The sequence below is a fragment of the Olea europaea genome, unplaced genomic scaffold (assembly GCF_002742605.1).
Source record: "Olea europaea var. sylvestris unplaced genomic scaffold, O_europaea_v1 scaffold65, whole genome shotgun sequence".
Taxonomy (NCBI): domain Eukaryota; kingdom Viridiplantae; phylum Streptophyta; class Magnoliopsida; order Lamiales; family Oleaceae; genus Olea; species Olea europaea.
Window position 1 is genome coordinate 738,747 of NW_019264872.1, and position 22,749 is coordinate 761,495.

The following is a 22,749-nucleotide window of genomic DNA, read 5'->3' on the forward strand; positions in this document are numbered from 1 at the left end:
TTTTTTTTTCACATTTAAATTTTCACCACCTATGACATATAAACTTGAACCTGATTCCTTTTTATAAAGTTACCCGTGGCACTCCCTTATAAAATTCTTAGATTAATTTTTTCCCTTTCCCCCAGCATTTTTAGAAAACATCAAAAGGCTCACTCCGGCCAAAAGTTTTCACCTATCTGGGTCACTCAGGATTAACCTAAAAACAGTATGGCTTCTAGAAATCAAGTTATGCTTTTATTATATGCATAGGATGAAATGATAAACATAACAAATATTTACTTAACAAAAACATAAAAATACAAAAACATGAATATAAAAGAGTAAAATATAATTTAGAGATTTATAAATTCATCTTTAAAAGATTTACAACTAAGGATTTCCCTTTCGGGAAGTCCCTAAAGTTCTAAAATAAACTTAAAAGAATAAGAATACAAGAATACCTTCAATATTCACAAGAATGTTTCAGCTATACAATATTTTTTGGATTGAGAATTTTTCTGGGGAAGAGGTTTCAAGGTTTTTTAGATAGCAGAGAGTACACAGATTGTAAACTTCTGCCTAAATCGAATGAAACTCATTCCTTAAATAGAAAAATTCTTGGGAGCAAAAAGTCCAATCTATCCTTGAGAAAGGCACACGTTTCACCGAGAAACTTCTGGCCATTCTAAAATCTAACAAGTGACAAAAGTTTTTATGTCTTTTTACTAAAAATTCTAAAGGTCTATAGTTGGGAATCTTTCTTTTACAAGATTTCCACCAACTTTACAAAAAGGTCTATCAAATGTCTAAAAATTCAAATAGGAATCTTTTCTCTTTTCAAAAAGTCCCGACACCTTTTCTAATAATACAACAATAATGAAAATTTATTCTAAAAGTCTACAGTATAATGATAAAAAGTCTTCTTTCAGATTTGTCTTGTTATGCATTATTGAGGATCTTTATCACGTATCAAGATTGTGGTGTGCCATTAATGAAAATGACATTCCACTGTCTGAATTATTGTATCCTTCGTTCTGTGGATCTTCGTCTTCATCTGAAAGTCTGGAATTACTGGCTTCATCTTTTTCTTTTTGATCTGGGCATTCTGAAATTTCTTTCTCTTCTCCATGATTCTTTTTTAAGATTGTCTCAAATGCTTGATTGACTGCTTCTCTAATTTGTTCTTTTAATCCTTCATCATTTTTCTTCTTCTTAATCTTTTTCTTTTTTCTGGAAAAAATTCCTTCATCTTTTTTGGATTGCTTTTGGAATTCTTCAATTTTTTCAAAAATCTTTTCTAAAGAAACAGTATCTGGATTAGGGTCTTGTGATTCTTGAAGAAATAAACAGTCTTGACTATCTCGGGCCACCATTTTTTCTTTTCCCTTGCTGGACTGAATTTCTTGGGCTTGTGAAAATTCTGGATTATTTGAAAAATGTTCTGGTGAAAAATGTTCTGGTGAACTATATTTAACTAAATAATCAAATTTTCCACTGGGCTGTCCTAAAAGATCCCAAATCTCTTTACCTTTTTCTGTAGCAGATTTATCAGTCTGCTGAGTCTAATTATCTTTTTTAGTAGAGGAATCAACAGTCCCCTGAGTCTGTTGGGCTTTTGGTAAGTCCACAACCTTCAACGGATTTGATAAGTCTTTACCAGCTACCGTTTGGGCTGGACTAGCTATGGACTTCTTGGGCTCCATAGTACCTGTTGGATAATGGACTTTTAGATCCAAAATCTCTTTTTCTAGTTGGACCACTTTCTTTTGGAGTTGGGTTCTTTCTAGTGAAAGGTTCTGATTGGCTTCATTGATAACTTTGTAATTTCTTTGCATACACTCACAGTGTTGGCAGAAAATATTCTGATCTTTACTTGGAGAGAAGTCTAATGGAGGGTCTGAGTAATTTTTTAAAGAATGAGATAAATAAAAATTTATTTCTATATGCTGTCTTGCTGCATCTAATGCTTCTTGAAAATTTGTAAAACCTTTGTAAAGAGAATCTGGAAAATTTTTAATGCAATCTAAGACTTCTATCCAAGAATGGAAAATTCCTGGATTTTTACCTTTAATAACAATATAAAATTTAAATCTTTGCTTGTTCTGACTAAAATGTTCTGACAATGCATTCATGCATGCAAGAAAATATTTTTGATCTTTTGGATTCTTATTATATGAAATCCATAAATTATCTAAAATACGTTTTTCTTCTCTAGATGAAATATGTGGTAAAATTTTAAAAGAAATATTACTATTGGGAAAAACTATAAGTTCTTGGTTTTCAAACCTTAACTTGTCTTGTAACATTGGTCTGTTCTGGTTAAATGGAGTCTGTGGTAAAGATCTTGATGCAAATGAATTCCCAGGTGGAATTTCTGGTCTTATAGACCTTGATCTTGTCATCTGTATAACAAAATTATGTTAAACAAATTTAATAATTTCTATCTATTATTATTCTACTTAGTATGTCTGCCACTTTATTATCACTACCTTTAATATGCTCAAATTCTATATTAATTCCTGTATTTGTAATTCTATCTATAAAGTTTAACCACCTTCTTCTACTACTTCTTCTTGAATCTATTTTCATTTTATTAACAAAAGAAACTATGGCTACACAGTCTGTTCTTATAGTTATTTCTTTCTTAGATATAATAAATAATTCAAAACTATCTAATACATAATTTATAGCTAATAATTCTACATCTATGCTACTTAAATTTTCTTTTTCTTTATAATTTCCACTATTGTACCTACAAATTTTTTCTGTACTTTTATCAGTATATTTATTGGGTTTGCATATTAATATAGCTTCCCATCCTGTCATACTTCTATCTGTTTCTATAATTAAATATTCTGAATCTAATGGCATAGCCAATTCTGGCAAAATTTTTATTTTTTCTTTTATTTGTTGAACTAATTTTATGTCTTCTTGATTAAAAAATCTTTGTCCTGTAGGAGATGTCTTTGCATATAAGGGTCTTGCTATTTTTCCCAAATCTTTTATAAATGGTCTAGCATAATTTACTAATCCTAAAAAATTTTGGATTTGTTTTAAGTCTTCTAGTTTGTCTGAAAATTCTAAAGCTTTCTTAACAATATGGGGTTGTAACTTAATTTTACCTTCTCCTATATTAACTCCTAAGAAATTGATAAATTCTTTAAATAAAATCATTTTCTTTTTACTGATTATTAAACCATGTTTAATAAATTCTGAAAATACTATTTGTAAATGTCCTCTACGTTCTTGTTTATTTTTACTAAATACTAAGATGTCATCTATGTATACTATTACAAACTATGTTTATTAAAAATACTTTCCATTTTTCTTTGGAAAATACTTGGTGCATTCTTAATTCCAAATGACATTACAAGCTATTCAAAATGTCCTTCTGGACAAGTAAAAACTGTCCATTTAATACTTTCTGGATGCATTTTTACTTGCCAAAATCCTGACTTTAAATCAAATTTACTAAAAATTTTGCAGTCTTGGATTTTATTTATTAAAACTGTTTTATCTGGTATGTTATAAGCATCATCTATAATATTATCATTAAGTCTTTTATAATTAATTACCATTCTACTTTTTCCTCTAACAATTTCTAAATGTTTTCTAACTATAAAGGCTGCTGATCTATGAGGACTTTCTGATTTTTTAATTACTCCTAGTTCCAATAGTTCTTTTATATGTATTTTAAAGTCTTCTAAATCTAAATTTGTAGCTTCTATGTTTTTAGTTTTAATTATATATTCTGGATTTTTAATTTTTAATTCGCATAATATTTTATCTTTCTCCCAGTATTTTAAAACATTTTCTCCTATTATTTCTATTTTTTCTAATCTAGATATTAAATTTTCTATTTCTTGTTCTGTGATTAACATATCATAAATCTTTTCATTATCAATTAGTTCCATGGTTCCAAAATCTATTTCTAAAATTTCTTCTTCAAAATTTATTTCTTCTAAATTATCTTCCTCTATTAATTGACATTCTCTTTCTTTTTTACTTACAACTATTACTATTACTAGCTCCACGCTTCTCTATGCACTCTGATGGAAAACAGGTAGTCTGTATTGGTGTAAATAATGTATATTTTTGCAAATGTAAAAAATTTTTAGTAATTGTAATACTTCCATTATCTTTTAATAAAAAACTTAATCTTATAATAAAATCTGTATCTTTAATGTTTAAAGGTCTAACCCAAACTGATTCTTTTGGTAAAGTATATTCTATACTTCTACCACAGTTTGTCTCAAAACTAATCTTACTATTTGATTGTAATAATTCTGTATAAGTATAAAGTTCTCCATCCATTTATTGTGCTTCTATTGGTTTGTCTGAATATGTTATGCATTGTTTTGGTATTAATTTCTTATTAATTATACAATTACTGCATCCTGAGTCTATTAGACCTAAGCATTTTATTTCATATTGTCCTATTCTTATGTAACATTTTACCTTAATACTTTTAAGTTTTTCTGAATTACATATTACCTGAACATACTCTTTTTCTTTATATTCTGTACTTTGACTTTGTTCTTCTATTTCTATTGTTTTTCCTTTATTATTATATTCTAATATTTCTATCTTATTTATTATAAATTTTTGCATTTCTTCTAAACTTTCTATTCTTTTTCTAAGAATTTTTATTTCTGATATTTCAATTCTTTCTTTTAAAATTTCTGAATTGACCTCTTCTTTTTCAATAAGATTCTTTTCTTCTAAACATTTTATACATGTTTCTTTATAACATTCTAAGCATTTAGCTTTAAGCTTTCTTACTGGGTACCAATTACATAAATAACAAGTTATATTATCTGCTCCTTTATATTTTTGCCAATTATGTAAACATTCTATAATCATGCTATTCATTAAATTAAGTTCTTCTGATTCTAATTCTTCTTGTAATCTTATATTAGAGAATTCATCTATTATTTCATAATCAGATTCTTTATTTTCTTCTAAATTTTTATCTTCTATTAATATAATACTATAAATAGATTCTTTATCTGAGATATATTCATCTAATTGTATTAAATTTTCATTAGTACATTCTATTAATGTACTCTTCTTATCATAATTATTTATTCTTTTTAGACAAGTCTTAGATAAATGTCCATTACTGTTACAAACATAACAACTAAGTCTATTCTTATAAATTCTTTCTTGTTTAAATTTTCTCACATGTCTTTTTTATCTAAGTATGATTTTCTCTTATTAGATTTTCTAAGAAAGTATCTTTTCTTAAAAGATCTTTTATTCTTTCTTTCTTTATTACTATATTTATTTTTTCTTGAACTAGAGGCTCCATAAGTTTGTGGGGTAAAAATATCTTTACAGAATTTATAGTCTGTCTTTTTAAATTGTTTTTGAATTTGTAACTTTACACATTTATCTTCTAAGCATCTTATTACATGTTGTATTCTTTGTCCTATACTCCATTGTTTTTCTGATTCTTCTTTTACTGCTAGTAAATTATTCCATTTATCTGTAGTCTCTAGTCCTAATGGTCCTGGTAATTTATGAAATAGTTTATTACCGATTTCTTGATTAAATGTGTTTCCTGATATTGAAGTTAAGTAATGGTATTCATTTAAAAAGTTCTTAACATATCTTCCTTTAGTCCATTTATAAAGACTAAGTTGTTCTAAGTCTCTCATAGCTTTTCTTTGTATACTCATATGTCCTGAATTTGGGTCTGCTCCTGTTATTAATATTTGTATTTTATTAACAAAATTATAGGGATTGCTTTCCATATTAATTAATTGTTCAAATTCTTCTTTCTTTTCTAATTTGAATGCTTCCCACATAATTTTTACACTTTCTCTTAAAAATGTTTCTAAGTATCTATACGTATCTAAAGCTTCCATTTCTCAAAAATTTCTAATATAATGTCTTATTATAGTATTTTTTTCCATACATCTATTACATTATTCCATGTCTGTGGATCATGTACTGTAATATTTAAAATCTGTGCTTTATATAAGAAAAAATTCAGTCCAGTAAAGGAAAAGAAAAAATGATGGCCCAAGATAGTCAAGACTATTTATTTCTTCAAGAATCACAAGACCCTAATTCAGATACTGTTTCTTTAGAAAAGATTTTTGAAAAAATTGAAGAATTCCAAAAGTAATCCAAAAAAGATGAAGGAACTTCTTCCAGAAAAAAGAAAAAAATTAAGAAGAAGAAAAATGATGAAAGATTAAAATAACAAATTAGAGAAGTAGTCAATCAAGCATTTGAGACAATCTTAAAAAAGAACCATGGAGAAGAGAAAGAAATTTCAGAATGCCCAGATCAAAAAGAAAAAGATGAAGTCAGTAATTCCAGACTTTCAGATGAAGACGAAGATCCACAGAACGAAGGATACAATAATTCAAACAGTGGAATGTCATTTTCATCAGTGGCACACCACAATCTTGATATGTGATAAAGATCCTCAATAATGCATAACAAGATAAATCTGAAAGAAAACTTTATCATTATACTGTAGACTTTTAAAATAAATTTTCATTATTGTTGTATTATTAAAAAAGGTGTTGGGACTTTTTGAAAAGAGAAAAGATTCCCATTTGAATTTTTAGACATTTGATAGACCTTTTTGTAAAGTTGGTGAAAATCTTGTGAAAGAAAGATTTCCAACTGTAGACCTTTAGAATTTTTAGTAAAAAGACATAGAAACTTTTGCCACTTGTTAGATTTTAGAATAGCCAGAAGTTTCTCGATGAAACGTGTGCCTTTCTCAAGGATAGATTAGACTTTTTGCTCCCAAGAATTTTCCTATTTAAAGAATAAGTTTCATTCGGTTTAGGCAGAAGTTTACAACCTCTGCTATCTAAAAAACCTTGAAACCTCTCCCCCAGAAAAATTCTCAATCTAAAAAATATTATATAGCTGAAACATTCTTGTGAATATTGAAGGTATTCTTGTATTCTTATTCTTTTAAGTTTATTTTAGAACTTTGGGGACTTCCCGAAAGGGAAATCCTTAGTCGTAAATCTTTTAAAGATGAATTTATAAATCCCTAAATTATATTTTACTCTTTTATATTCATGTTTTTGTATTTTTATGTTTTTGTTAAGTAAATATATGTGATGTTTATCATTTCATCCTATGCATATAATAAAAGCATAACTTGATTTCTAGAAATCATACTGTTTTTAGGTTAATCCTGAGTGACCCAGATAGGTGAAAACTTTTGGCCGGAGTGAGCCTTTTGATGTTTTCTAAAAATACTGGGGAAAGGGAAAAAATTAATATAAGAATTTTATAAGGGAGTGCCACGGGTAACCTTATAAAAAGGAATCAAGTTCAAGTTTATATGTCATAGGTGGTGAAAATTTAAATGTGAAAAAAAAAAAGGATTTATATATGATTCTTAAGAAAGATTTATAGAAAACTAAGGAGGGTACTGAATAGGATTTTTTACTAAAAATTCTAAAGGTCTACAGTTGGGAATTTTTCTTTTACAAGATTTCCACCAACTTTACAAAAAGGTCTATCAAATGTCTAAAAATTCAAATGGGAATCTTTTCTCTTTTCAAAAAGTCCCGACACCTTTTCTAATAATACAACAATAATGAAAATTTATTCTAAAAGTCTACAGTATAATGATAAAAAGTCTTCTTTCAGATTTGTCTTGTTATGCATTATTGAAGATCTTTATCACGTATCAAGATTGTAGTGTGCCACTGATGAAAATGACATTCCACTGTCTGAATTATTGTATCATTCGTTCTGTAGATCTTCGTCTTCATCTGAAAGTCTGGAATTACTGGCTTCATCTTTTTCTTTTTGATCTGGGCATTCTGAAATTTCTTTCTTCTCCATGGTTCTTTTTTAAGATTGTCTCAAATGCTTGATTGACTGCTTCTCTAATTTGTTCTTTTAATCCTTCATCATTTTTCTTCTTTTTAATCTTTTTCTTTTTTCTGGAAGAAGTTCTTTCATCTTTTTTGGATTGCTTCTGGATTTCTTCAATTTTTTCAAAAATCTTTTCTAAAGAAACAGTATCTGGATTAGGGTCTTGTGATTCTTGAAGAAATAAACAATCTTGACTATCTTGGGCCACCATTTTTTCTTTCCCTTACTGGACTGAAGATATATATACATATATATATATATACATATATATATATAGAATATGTAGAATTAATTATGACCCAAAAAAAAAAAAAATTCCAACTAAACAAACTCTAGGATAGTTTGGGGGTGGTTGAACTGTTGTAGGGAGATATTAAGATAGATATGGATTCTATGTGTGTTAAATTTTGTGTGGATTGCTTAAGACCAATGAGATTATAATTAGGTGAAAATATTAAGTTAAAGATTGATTTTCGAGAATAAGTGTTTAATGAGGGGCATTGCACTAATCATTGCGTAGAAGGGAAAACACTGCTATGTTGTGAAGCCAAATGAAGATAATTATATACATAAAAAGAGATCAGGCTAGTGCATAAAACAGAATATGCACGGCAAACTTGAAAAAAAATAATAATAATAATAATAAAAAAGGGCAGGTGCATGAGACAGAAGACGCACTACATGCCTTGATTAAGTCTCAAACACTTATTTTAGAGAATTAGACATTTGATAAGGGATTAGTAGCTTAGTTGATTCTTGGAGGTTGAATCAGTCAAAATTAAGAAGAATCCTCATTTATTGATATATTGAGCTACAATTAGTAAAATCTAACCAAATTAGAGAGGGTGAGTAATAGTATATAAATTTAACCATAAATCACACCGTGAAAAAATAGTCACAAAATCAAGTTTGAGGGTGTGCATCCAACGAGATGAGAGACAATTGACCATTGAGGGTTGGGATGAATCCAATTTGAAAAAGTATGTGATTAATTGAATTGATTATACACACACACACGTTGGTCGAGCATTAAACAAGTTAGACTATGTTTTGGCAGCAAACCTTAGAAATCTTTTGTTAAGCATTTTCAAATCCTGAGACAAGTGACAAGCTATTTCATTTGAAGTAATTTTGAAATTATATTGCTTGAGACTAGCAATATCCTGGTTAGGGAGTGTGATTAGTGTCTAAAAGTGCTTCAAAGATATATCATTTACAAGGCATTTTACATTCAATTTGTTTAAATTCACTAATGTTAGTCTCTAATTTTAATTCTCTTGCTGTAAATTCAATTTTCATAAATACATGTTTAAAAATGCAATTAATTGAAATACGTAATTACATACATGTCGGCATGAGTATTATACTTTTGAAAACGTATTTATTTGATGTATTTTACATGTATTTCTAAGGTAGAACAAGTGGAGCAAGTGGAAGAAAAAAATGTTGAAAAGTCAAGAATAGTGAGCTGTCTCAAGCAAGAAGCAGCTGTCGGTAAAATGATCATAACTTGAGCTGCAGACATTGAACCAAGGTGATTCAAGTTTGATTGGAAAGATAAGGCATGTATCTATAACTTTCATGTTTTGCAAGAAGTCAAATTCGTATCACAAGGCAGCCAAAATTACCGTGCAAAGTACAACTTGTTATCTGCCGAATACAGCTTTTCTACATAAAGCAGCACTCATTGTTTTGACCATATCTGGAGTTTTAGAGATCCAATGGACGTGAAATATGAACCAATGGAAAGATAACTCAATTGGCAACAATTTATCTGTTGATCAAAAGTTCAAATTCACAGCACAAAGTATCTGAAAATTGGCATCAAGTTGCATGTTCCAACTGTCTTGAAGCTGGACAGAAATAAGTTGCATCGTCCACTTACATTTTGGATATTCCTTTGCCTATAAAAGAGGACCTTGACCAAGATTTTGAGAATCAACTCCTCTTCATCATATTCTAGTTTCCTTCATTTTCTTTGTAACATTTCATTATATATTTCTAAACCATTAGCTAAAGCTAGGGGTGAAACTTTGGTAAATATATAGTATTGTCTTTGATCTTTCACTTTGCTCTTCAATATTCATCTTCTTACTTGGTTGAAATATATGTTCTACAAATAGTTTTGGTTTGTTAAAGACTTTGATTTATTGTTGACAATTTTAGCACAATAAATGCTTAGATAATCTTACATACCAATAACTTATTTTGACATATTCTCTTAAACAATTATCAAGATCTATCTTTTAGTATACTTGCAATCAATGTTTTATCTTCCATATGAGATCACTCCTTAGTTGATTTTCATATGAGTTAAATATAATATCAAGAGCAATTTCTACCCATTTAGCCGAAGTGAATCCCCCACGCTATAGTGCTTTTCTCCATCGTATTTCCACCAACCATTTACCACTCATAGAATAGTTTATTTCCTTCCAATTCTCTGTGGTTCGACCTCGGACTTCCGAGTTTACTACTTGCGACAACCTGCACTTGGGTTTGCAACCTTAAAGTTGTAGCAGAAGTAATCAGATAAATATGTATAGACTTCCTATTGTCAACGTTTAATTGTTTCCCACCCCAACCCACAAGAAAACACAAATTACATGCACACAGCTCTCTTTGAGCTTAAAAGAAGCAAAAATAAATAAATAAATATCTATTTCATCTGGGGCACATTGATGACATGAAAATATTACATTGGCATAAATAATTAATCTAATCTGAACACAAAAATCGCAATCATGACAAGAATTGTTTACCTTTTTCTGAAGATCTACCAAGTAGTTCCTAAACAGATCCTCACGATCAGCTTCTCGTTCAACAGCCTTGAAACGCTCATCGCCTTCAAACTTTGCCGCTGCTTTGCTGGTTGATATATAAGATTCAAATAAGAAATTCCTTTCCCTGTCATCTAAGTAAAAAAGAGACATACCTCCAGCGGGTGGATGGTGTAAGTTCTTCACATTCCTAAGAGGAAATAAACAACTCAAATTATCCATCCAATGAGACACACATTGCAAAGAGATAGGTTGGGTAAATGCAAAAGCAAAAGAAGTTTTATTGCCAACATCATAGCACAACAATTATATAATAATGAAGTAACTAAAAAATGTTTTCTGTGTATGCTATCACCTGCATAATTTTTCGTTTTCCAACTTGTACGACCCCTATATTGTTGGCTATCTACATGTCACACTGACTATGTCTAATACCTAAATTTTATTGATCTCGGAAGCACCAAATGAAGGATTGTCTCGAACAACAGATATTGGTTCATAAAAAGGCATTACATGACATCTTGAATGTTTAATGATAGTAATAGCAATAAAAGAAGCCATTGCACCTACAGCACCAAGAATGAAAATACCAAAAGTACTTTAATGCTTACTTCCAACATATTTGTGAACTCCTCCTTCACTTTTCTCTGCCTGAGACGTCTCTCTTCAGCCTCCAATTTTTTTCTTTGCATCAAGTACTATCAAGTAAAACAAAAAGACCAATTTTATAGGTTACACAAAGGAACTGAACAGTAACAACTTTGAATTAACATTATGTTCAATAAATCAATCACCTCATCGAACGCTTGTTTCCGCTCACCAAGAGTTTTCAGTGCAGCATATCGTTTGTCATTAATTATGATTCGCATGGCCTGATATGGCATCTCAATATCAATTATTAGCACTCCAAGGACATATATGGAAGACCAGAGGAATACATTAAATTTACCTGCTCCCAACTCCAATCAGCCTCAACATTTGCAGATTCTAATAGTGCTTTGAATGCATTTTTTGCCTCCTGAATAGAAGTGATATAAAACTCATAAATCTCTCTCCTTCCATCAAATGTGAACAGAAGTATTTCAAATTTCATACCTGCTTGTTAGCAAATACCGTGGGTTCATCATCCAATTGTCTCTCTTCCACTGGAGTTACATTTATTTTTCCAGCAACAGCCATTCCCTTCTTTGCCTCCTGCAGTAGTTATACTCAATTTACAATGTATTATTACTTCTCCACTTGCTGACTCCTCCATATATCAAACATGTATATTTTCTTCAATCTATGTACCAATCTCACAAGCATATTAAAAAGGGTCAAAGGCTGGCATGCAACCATCAAGGGAAGTGCAATGTGAAAGGCAGAAAGAAATTTAAATATTCAATGTAGTCTGTTATTGAGCTTTCCCACTCTGCTTAATATAGGATGAGTAGCACAACCGTAGAACTGTTTAAGAGGCCATCCATACCTCAATATCCAGAAAAGAAGCCCCACCCCGTGAAGTCTCAACATTGGAGGATGAACTTTCCATGTTGCTCCTGAAATGGACAAGTGACCATAGAAGGGAAACTCTTGAAACAAATTGTGAAAGCCAATTCTATTAAAGAATTTCATACACTGGTGTTGAATTAGAAGGTGATGGCACAACTGTTTCTCCAGCTAAGGGCACACCAGCCGCACTTGTGGAAGCAGTGTGTATCGTGGGGGTGGCTGATGATCCAGAAACCATCACTGGAGAAGCAATAGTATCAGTAATGGAGGCCGCTGGAACAGGGCTTGAAGAGACAGGAAACATTGTTGTGTTGGTGGAACTGACTGTGGTGACAGCAGCAGATAGTCGTTCAGCAGAGGTGCCTGTAGAAAATGCTGGTTCAGTAGAGTTAGTATCTGCTCCCTGGGCAGCTTCCTTTTCAGCCTCTTCACGGGCCAACTGGAAGCACATATTGCAAAAGTAAGTCCACGAGAATAAAATAAGAAAGTAATCATACAAGTGCATTATTTCTAGTGAAAACCTTCAATTCATCAGGTATTGTCCATTTAGATAGCTTTGTTTCCTTGTTGTAGTAATACCTGTAAAAGGCCCATTGAGCTCAGTTCACAAATATAAATCGACTAAGTCAAGAAATTTACTACAGAAAAAGCTAAAAAGACATATACACTATAATTACACTCACTTTCTACCCTCAGGAGTTGTGAACTCTTTCCAAACAGTTGAGGCATCAGCTCTCTGTTAATGCACAAATGCTCAAGCAGATAAGTTCAAGTAAGTCTTTCTAACAAAGTAGACAGTATTTACATTTCCAGAACTGCAATGCCAGTATTTATTTGACGCATAAAGTTAAAGCCATGTTTGAAATATTTATTAAAATTGAAAATGGAGAGAAAAAAGATATGTCACCTGCGCTGTCCATCCAAAATCCATTAACAAATGTAAGTATCAATGATCATTACAAATATATGAGACTAACCAAATGTTAAACACATGGAAACCAAGACATGATTCCACTAGAAAAAATGCACACATTTCAAATGAAGAGAATACATAAATGGCTGCAAATAGAAGCAAATAAGCATAAAAAATTGGAATTACAGTGGAAGACAGCATTTCAGTTCCAAGTCATCATGCACACCCTAATTCCATCCATGAATGTCCTTGCTGTCTATCCCAATGAACTAAAGTAGAACCTCGACTTCAGAAACAAATGTTCACAGAAGCATAATACTCGTCGACCTGGGAACATACATCAATAACTTTGAGGAGTTATTATTCCTAACTTCTTATAGAACTCTTATGGTCAATCATTATTGGCAGTCCAATAGATATTAACATAAAAAGGATAAAAATATATATATATAAAATGACCACTAATGCACCACTTCCATGTCAATGCATCGCATACCAACCAGTTTCATTGACAGGAATATATTCAGATAACATTATTAAGTACAAGTTTTATGTTGAAAAAAAAAGGGACAAAAACCTTTTCATGATAGAGATTCTGCCATTGATCTTTTTTCCCTTTTTTCCCTCTTTAGTCACATAAATTTCCCATAATATATGGAAAAAACACAGGAATTCAGTCAAAAGGAGCCATTATAGTCACAATTAATGACAGATTTTCATCATTAGTACAAATTTATAGAAGGTTGTGCTCCAAACTTTAAGCAAGAGTTTCCATATATCAATAGAATCTCAAGGCTACCTATTATTTTAGTTGGTGCTACTATAACCTTTTGCAGCTAAATATACTACAAACTCCTAAGGAGGCTTTCATTGAAAGATGATGAAGAGGAATTTATAGCAGCTCACAGCAAATTTAACAACAGAATTGTTCACACAATGATTAAAGCAGACTCATACGAAAGAATTGAGACCATAAATGTCATTTTCACTGTGCTGCAGAAAAGATTCGTAGAAAAAGGATAAAATGAAATTAACAGCACTAAACAGTAACACAAAATAGCAACAGAGTCATCATACTATGAGATTGCCAGGGCAGTCAATTTGGTATGAGTGATTCGTTTCCATCTATCCACTTAGTTAATTGAAACTTGCAAATATGAGTTGAATTTGTGATAGTAGAACTTCTTGGGCATCATAACTCATGTTTCACGATTAAAGAAATGATAATAGACTTCCATAATACCAATTGAAAATTGGCATTATATGCAAATCCAATACAATAAAATCAAATAATACAAATTTGTTAAACATTCAAAGGACCTGCACATTAGTATCCAAGAGGCAAGAAGAAAGGGGGGGAAATTTACATATATACATACATATATATACATATGTATGTATGTATATATATGTATATACTCTTCCCCGGGTCAAATAATCAACAAGATCAAACACTGTGATATTAATCTAAGCACGGATTCGGATATGTAATTTGAATACGATACGAGTACGACGATACGACTTTTTTAGAAAAAATTAGGATACGTGGATGCTAGAAAATTCAATATAGCTTCATTAATATACATATATACACACATACATATAAAAGCATTAAAACAAAAGCATAATAATGAAAATAAAACAAAATACTAAAGCATTTACGTTAACCCTTAACTTTGTTCCAGCTTCATTTTCTTCAACATCATCATCAGCTTCTTCACTATCATTAAAAATAACAATTTCCAACTCTAGCTCATCTAATGATAGTTTAGAAACCTCAAGGAGTCCAACACCTTCAAGAATATCAAATGAGTATCCGACAATATCCCCCATTTTAAATTTTCCTTTTGAATAGAGATCTAATTTTCTTAATAAAAGACAAGAATTGCTATGAATGAAAACCAATTTTTCAACTCATTGTGGAATTATTTTATTTCTTCTCATAGAGTGCACAAAAGATTGCATACTCTAATTTCTTTGTGCACAAAATGAAGACAAAGGTTGTCCAAGAAGTTTCAAAGCAATGCTTTGAAGTAAAAATGCATGTGAACCATGAAGTAGCCACTAGGTCTATAAATCCATATTATACCAATAAGTAATAGACTCAAACTCACTAATAACATTCTTCTTCAAGTGTCCTAACATATTGAATATGTATCTAAAATAATTTAATAAAAAAAAAAATTAAAAAATACCTATCTGATACGTATCAAAAAATTAAAAAATATATAAAATAAATCAGAAACATGTATCCGATACGTATCGGAGGGTATCGGAGAGTACGCAAGCTTAGATACGTATCGGATACGGGTAAGTAATAAGTTTACAAGTATCGGTACTTCTTAAATATTAATGCTAGGCAACAGAGGCATCAATAGACTGTTCACACAAATTAAATCCCATTATTACAGATGATATTACATAGCATATTGTTGGCAGCCTTGAGAAAGTGAAACAACCTTAAAAGTGAGAATAAAGAGCAGTTGCTATTTTCTACTGATTTGCCATGAGATCTACAAACCAGTTGAAAGAGATATGCATACAACAATACCGAACAATTTACATGAACCTACAAATCTTGATATACAGAAAATGAGAGTTCTGTCCATTTCAAGCAGAAAGAAAATGTCATTTCATTAATAGAAGAGATCACTCAAGTTTTATGAAAAGTAACATTTCAACGAAATGACTAACCTCTAAGGGTGTCATCAATTCAAGAGGCTTCTCCCAGCTAGACTGCTTCGTAACTTTGTTGTAAAAATATCTGGATAAACACAATTTCCCCTTCAAAATTCCAATTCAGAGACAATTGAATATGAATAATTTAAAATTTCATTGTAGTAAATATAAAATTGCACTAGTAACAGAGTTAAAACAATGCAGTATCAACAAATTCCATATTGACTAACAATATGTAACACTTGTAAGCTAGAGCTTCTCAGCCCAGTAGCTCAATCTTCCCATTCAAATGGCAGCCGATTAAACCACCATATTGGCCTACCATTCCCCATCTTGACATAATAATTAAATTAGTTGGAAAATAAGAAAAGTCTTTAGAAGGAAATCAAAGTGAATAATTTACCTTCTCCCATCAGCAGCTTGATATTCTTGCCAATCAGAAGCAGTCTGTTGAGTGGTATTAAGACCATTATCAGCCTGAACTTCCAAAACAAGAAATAACTGAGGTCAGGAAAAAAAAAAAAATGAAACAGTGAACTGGAAAAAATCAGACCAAAAAAATAGGTAATTTATTTTCAGGTAGGCACTAAAAACTGTGACAGAATTCTAAAGATTGTAGAAATGAACTAAAGGTTATCTATTTATCTGCATCTTCAAATATAATTAGCACATGAAGCTAAATAAATACTGACTATATCCTTCATTAGAAAGTTCAAGTCCTCGAAACGTAAATGAAACAAAAACAAAATGGGAAGATGAAACTAAGATAAAAGACCTTCCCAGGAATCACCTAATTTCCACATTTATCCTTTGTTACATGCTAAGCCAAACTAAACATAGCCACACAAAAGAGAGTTAAAAGGATCCAAGAAAGAGAAGACAGAGCACTAAAAACCTATTTGAGCTACGCATGATTTTTTTTTTTTTTTTTCCAATAACTAAACACCTTAAAGGTGTCCCAATACGCAAGCAATGCATGCCGATGAGATTCATAGGGACAAAAAATTCATTATATCAAGGGAAAGTTTTCAAACATAATTGCTATTACCACTCTTGTATCCTTATAATAAATTTTCCAAGATTGTTACTATTGGCAATCAAAGCTCACAGCATTGTACCATTCGCATCCTCATACGTGAAACTGCACTTTGGTGGGTTTTGATATTGATTCATACAAGCTTCGAGATTGAGGTGGAGACAATGGTAGGATTGAGATGGTATGTAAAATGAATGTAATAAACTAGACCTTGAAACTAGAAAATGTAAAATTATGCAGGCATATTTCAAATTTTTTTTTTTTTTCCCCTTGGCCATAGTTGAATTTGTTTGCAATATTCTAAATGTTTTGTGTGGTTCTTGGAGGTAAATTGTTTGATTAGTGTCGGCATATATACCCATATATAGTGTTTTAATGAAACAAAAACAGGGCAGTTGACACTATCATGGGTGCCCCACAAGCATCACACAACAGTGAGGTATGAGAACTTAGGAACATCAGGAGCAAGCTCTCTTTTCCTTTCTTCTTTCTCATCTATCTCATTCTGTAAAACACGGTTAGAAATTGCATAATACAAATAATACAAGAGACAAGGTCATAGCAACTTATCATATGCACTGCCCATTTTTCCCTCAATATAAAAGTTTTGAGACGTAATTTTATTATCTAGTCATCCCAGAAGATTGTTTGACAACAGTTAGGACTTGAACAGAAATATGACGACAAAAAGTAGACAGTAATTCATTTTTAAGAAGCATTACATATTAAAACAGAAAAATTATATAAGACATATCTCATTAAGTTGTTCCTAAATCGCAGTTGATGATTGTTTAGGGACTTCTCTCATGTTTTGACTAGACATTTCCATTTCCGAACGGTCGAAACAGAATACAACATGGTAAGTCCCATGGCAAGCATAAGTCCACAGAATACAATTTTTAACATATTTTTTAAAACGTAGACAACTGTAACTTTTATATGTATTTCTTTATAATTTTACAATTATTTTTTTTTTAGGTAGGCATTTACGTATTAAGGGCCTGCAGGGTGCAAGAAATCAGGAATGCATGAAAGTTCAATATGTTCATGCACAAATTTATCCTGCTCTTATACCAAAATGCCAACTTTTGTTGAATTTTGTAAAAACCCAGGTAGGAAAAAAGACTTTCTTCCAAAAAAGATTGAACTGAGAGAAAGAGGTCAAGGCATGCAATATAAATGAGATTGCTCTTTTCTACAGTCCACAATTCATTGAAGAACTATAAGAAAAGCTGTAATCAATATATGCCACAATTCATTATATAACTGAAAGAAAAGCTCTAATCAATAAGTACAGAAAAAAAATTAGAATTTGGGGCTTAACTTGTGCGTGTGTAGCATATATGATATTTCCAGATTTTTCAATAAAAATAAGATAAGTGAATCATTTGTGAACGATGTTTTACAAATAAGACTACAGGAGCAGGCTGATGGAATTGTATCCATTACCAACATGGAACAGCCAAAAGAGAACAGAATGCTTTTAATTTATTTATCAGTAACGTGCTAGATGCGAGACAAGTCATTACAGTTAACCCATGAATAACGCTAAATAACAGATGCTTGAATTATATAACGGTCTTCAGGGTGTTCTAGAAGCACACCAACCAAAAACAGAACTGGCAACTAATGTTATAAAGCAATTGAAAAAGTCTCTATTAAAAGTGAGCACGTCAGGACACTAACCGACACAGTAGCAGCTGTAAGGCCTGCAACCAAAGGTTGTTGACTAGTTTGCTGTAATGGTGCCACAAGTGAAGCACCCTGACTAGAGTGCAACAAAGGTTGTCCTCCAGTAGGGCCAAAGGGAGCAGACACTTGAAATGCAGGTTGGAATTGGGATGTCATGTTCATGCTATTCTGTGGCTGGCCAAAAGATGGAGCGAACTGGAAAAAATAAAATACGCAAAATGATGTCAATGGCTCTCCAAAACATGGGAAAAAAATAAAAAATAAAATAAAAAAGAACTCTTGTCCATTTCTTACAGAGTATGGGGAAGAATATGAAACTCCAGGACTTGGGCCAGTAGGCTGAGACTGCGGCGTGACTGATGAGATAGGCATACTTGGTTGGGCATATGAAGTTGGTGTAGTTTGCCCTGGCTGGCTAGACTGTGGCAGAAATAGCAGCATTGGTTGAGAAAACTGTGGAGGTTGAATTTGACCAGGAGGCAACCCAACATGTTGTGTTTGTCCAACTGGATGAAATTGCTGAGTGGCAGAGGGAGGAATAAATGGCTGTCCATGTGGCATTGGTGCTAGCGGACGAAACTGTGGCAAATAGGTATCAAATATGATCATGATAAGCTTCGTAAAATTATGACACACGGGGGAAAAATGACTCACAAATAAAGAAGACCAAATATGGAAGAAAAAATGAGTAATATAACATACTTGCATAGGAAAGGGAGGACCAAAATTTTGAGGGGCCATGTATCCAGCCGCAGGCAGCCAAAGTGACTGAGAAAGAAATAGAAATACAGAAGGAGAATAAAAACATCAAAAAGAACAAATAGAACTGTTAAGCATTAGAACTACTTATTCTTTATGTTATAAAAACAACTCAGATTACGTATTCAAAAAACAGTAATGTGTCGTCCTTTAACTCTGATAGCCATTTTCTAGCAGATATTTCAAGGAGCAAACTATAACATCATTTTTTTCTATGACTTGCCGCATTTATTATCCAGCAACCTAGCTAAAGAGTTATCTCCTTTTCAATTGTTATATCCACGTCTATTTATTTTACAAGAAACTATTCAGAACTACAACATTACCATAATCAAACAAACCCTCACTATATTAAGCCTGAATTCATATAGTACTGTACAACGGGATAAAATATCTAGAATCAAAAGATACACACTCTTCAGAACCCAACCTGTGCAACAGAAGATGGGAGGTTACTTGCCATGCTTACTGTACATAGGCAGTCTTCCTCAAAACCTTCAGATAACACTTCATTGAGCAAAAAAAAAAAAAAAAAAAAAGGCAACTCATATTATTTCTATTTCTTAAAATTCTAAATCAAATAAAGGGAGAGGAGCATAATAAATGGCGTGAAACCAGATTTACTATTCCCCAAAATATATATAACCGAACAAACCCACGCACACACATACACACGTTTGATTTTTAAGAACCCATGAATTATCTAAAATTCTAATTGGTGATAGTAGAACGGGGACTTACCGAAAAAGGTATCTCTGGGAATTTGAAGCGATATTTTTCTGCGGTAAAAATCAGTGTATGAACCCAGGAAGTGAGTCGAGTCTGAGTTGATTACTCCGGGTGAGGCTCGGGTAAAATTGCCTTGCAGAGAAATAATGTCATCTAACTTCAATTATTTTAGAACATGAATATGGAGTCTGATTTTGAGAATTGATTTTTTGATTGTTAGAAGAAAAGTGGTTCATTTGTGAGGGAAGAAGTCAAATATGACGATTGAAATAGTGAAATACCGATCAAAAAATTAAATTTTTGGGTAAAAATGAGACCCAAACAGGCCCCTAATTTGTCACAATTGACAAGTTTAATTTAATTAAATAAATTGTTATAAAATGAGAGAGAGAGGGAGGGAGAATAGACTGAACGCAATATATTTGTATATATTTTATTAAAAATCAAAATTCTATATTGATAGGATAAAATTAGGGATACAATGATAATAATTTCAAATATTACAGATATACAATTATCATTTATTAATAAACACATTACAATATCTGATTCGTTAAAACCTTATTTGATTAAAAAAAATACAGTTATTTTGGAGTATTCAAAATAAATATTGCTTCATTAAAACATTGTTAGGAAAATTTAATGGAATAAAACATAAGTGAAGGAAAAAGAATATAGATACTCCCCTGATATTGATCACTGAAAATCTTTGAGTCAACGCATTTCAATCTAATGAACCAACTTCTTGAATGTAGATGTTTGCAATGTTTTTGTGAATAAATCGACCACATTGTCACTTGAGTGAATTTGTTGGACATTGATGTCGCCATTCTTTTAAAACTCATTTGTATGAAAGAATTTTGAAAAAATATACTTCATCCTGTTACATTTGATATAGCCTCTTTTCATTTGTGCAATACAAGTTACATTGTTTTATACAAGATTGTTGGATTATCATTTGTTGAAATTAACCTGCATGATATTTGGAAATGATGGGTCATGTTCCTCAATCGTACACATTCTCGACCTGGTTCATGGATTGCAATAATTTCAAAATGATTTGAGAATGTTGTTATCAATTATTGTTTCATGGATCTTCATGATATAACTGTTTTATCATGTGTAACCACATATTATGTTTGTGATTTAACTTTATGATGATCAAATAGATAATATGCATCTACATATCTCACTAAAACAGATCCCGAATTTTGAGAATAAAATAATCTCAAATTAATAGTATCCTTTAGATAACGAAAAATATGTTTACCATTTTAATATATTTTAGTTGGTATATAACTATATCTCGTAAGGAGATTTATAAAAAAAAACTATATCAGGTCGAGTGCAATTTGCAACCTTTGACAGAATTTGATTTTCCCAAATCTTTCTATCAAATTTATTTTTCAAATAATCAGTATTTTTGTTGAGTTCTTTTGAAATTCCAATTAAATTTAAATCATTAACATTAACTACCACAATTGCAAATCTAATATTTGTTTTCTTTATGAACACACATGGATAGATTCGTCATTTTTGTAACCTTTTTTCAACAAATATTCGCTAAGCTATAACTACATGCGTCCGAATTGTTTCAATCCATATAATAATCTTCGCAATTTAATTGAGAACATGATTTTAGAGCATATATAATTTATTTATGACATTTTAAATTGTTCCGGTACTTTCATATATGTCGCTATCTAGTGAACTGTACAAATAGGTAGTTACTACGTCCATAAGGTGCGTATCAAGCATTTGTGACACAATCTATTACGGGAGAATGTGTTTCCTCATAATCAATTCCTGATCCTTAAGAAAAATCTTGTGCTATGAGTTGGGTTTTGTATATTGTAATTTTATTATTTTCATCTGTCTTTCATAAAAATATCCCTTTGTACCCTATAAGGATTACATTTTCAGCTGTTCAAATTACAGATCCAAACACTTTTTATTTCTTTTCATTTTGGTCAATTATTTATATTTTGACAGTTCTTGACTGACTATAATTCAGGATCCCAATTTTGCATAATATTAGTAGTCACATTAAAGAATAAAATATTATCTATAATAAATTTTTTCGTTTCCATAATTTATAATATAATATATAATTTATTGAAATCTTATTATTTTCTGACACTTGTGATTTTTCAAAAACAATATTTTCAATATATGATTGATCAATCTTTTATAATATTCTTTTTTAGAAATTTTTGGTTGATTTTTCTCTTGTACTTTTCTTTTTTAAGGTACGAAGTCTTTTGAACCAATTGATCTGCCACTCTTCTGACGTATTTGAGATTCATTTGCTACAGCAGATTATCCTTTAGGGACACCAATTTTTACTAAAATATTTTATACTGAAATATATGACTTTGTCACTTTTATTTTGTCAACAATTACATCATGCAATTGTTTTGCAACTTTTTGTAAAAGAATGATCTATTCAACCTCTTACTCATATTGATTAGTTTGAGGATCGAAGTGAGATAGAGCTATTTCATTTCAAGAAATTTTACCTAGTCTTTCAGAATGTAATTTTTCTCATCACAAAATTAGGAAAGTCATTTCATCAAAATGACAATCTACAAAATATTCAATAAATAAATCACATATTAAAGGTTCAAAATATCTAAAATAGATGGTGAATCAAAACCCACATAAATCTCAAATCTTTATTAGAAATCCATTTTAATATGTTGTGAGGGTAAAATAGGGACTTGAACATGTAGGATTGATTTCCACCGCCACCACGTGCAAAATCGGGCTCAATTTACCAAGACATTGACACTAACATCGTTGAGACAACTCCAACACCACCTCTTGCC

General features: G+C 31.1%; 1 protein-coding gene across 7 annotated transcripts in view; it reads right to left on the reverse strand.

Moving 5' to 3' along the window:
• The window catches only part of LOC111390107 (pre-mRNA-processing protein 40A-like), a 30,530-nt gene extending 10,434 nt beyond the window's left edge, over positions 1–20,096 (reverse strand). For 2 of the 7 annotated variants that reach the window (XM_023015099.1, XM_023015098.1), the window contains exons 1-17: positions 19,934–20,090; positions 19,623–19,687; positions 19,136–19,201; positions 18,728–19,012; positions 18,428–18,628; positions 16,109–16,182; positions 15,721–15,790; positions 12,797–12,849; positions 12,635–12,692; positions 12,239–12,552; positions 12,091–12,160; positions 11,718–11,816; positions 11,572–11,640; positions 11,417–11,494; positions 11,234–11,320; positions 10,778–10,812; positions 10,605–10,710 (exon numbers count right to left, since the gene is read on the reverse strand). In XM_023015099.1, the coding sequence (XP_022870867.1) occupies positions 10,605–10,710; positions 10,778–10,812; positions 11,234–11,320; positions 11,417–11,494; positions 11,572–11,640; positions 11,718–11,816; positions 12,091–12,160; positions 12,239–12,552; positions 12,635–12,692; positions 12,797–12,849; positions 15,721–15,790; positions 16,109–16,182; positions 18,428–18,628; positions 18,728–19,012; positions 19,136–19,201; positions 19,623–19,655 (1,698 nt within the window). In that variant the 5' untranslated portion in view covers positions 19,656–19,687; positions 19,934–20,090. Of the gene's footprint in view, positions 1–421; positions 2,382–10,604; positions 10,711–10,777; positions 10,813–11,233; positions 11,321–11,416; positions 11,495–11,571; positions 11,641–11,717; positions 11,817–12,090; positions 12,161–12,238; positions 12,553–12,634; positions 12,693–12,796; positions 12,850–13,212; positions 13,354–15,720; positions 15,791–16,108; positions 16,183–18,427; positions 18,629–18,727; positions 19,013–19,135; positions 19,202–19,622; positions 19,700–19,933 lie in introns of those variants that run through there. The other 5 variants (XM_023015101.1, XM_023015095.1, XM_023015096.1 and 2 more) reach the window with 5 other exon arrangements.
• Between the last annotated feature and the right edge of the window lie 2,653 nt (positions 20,097–22,749).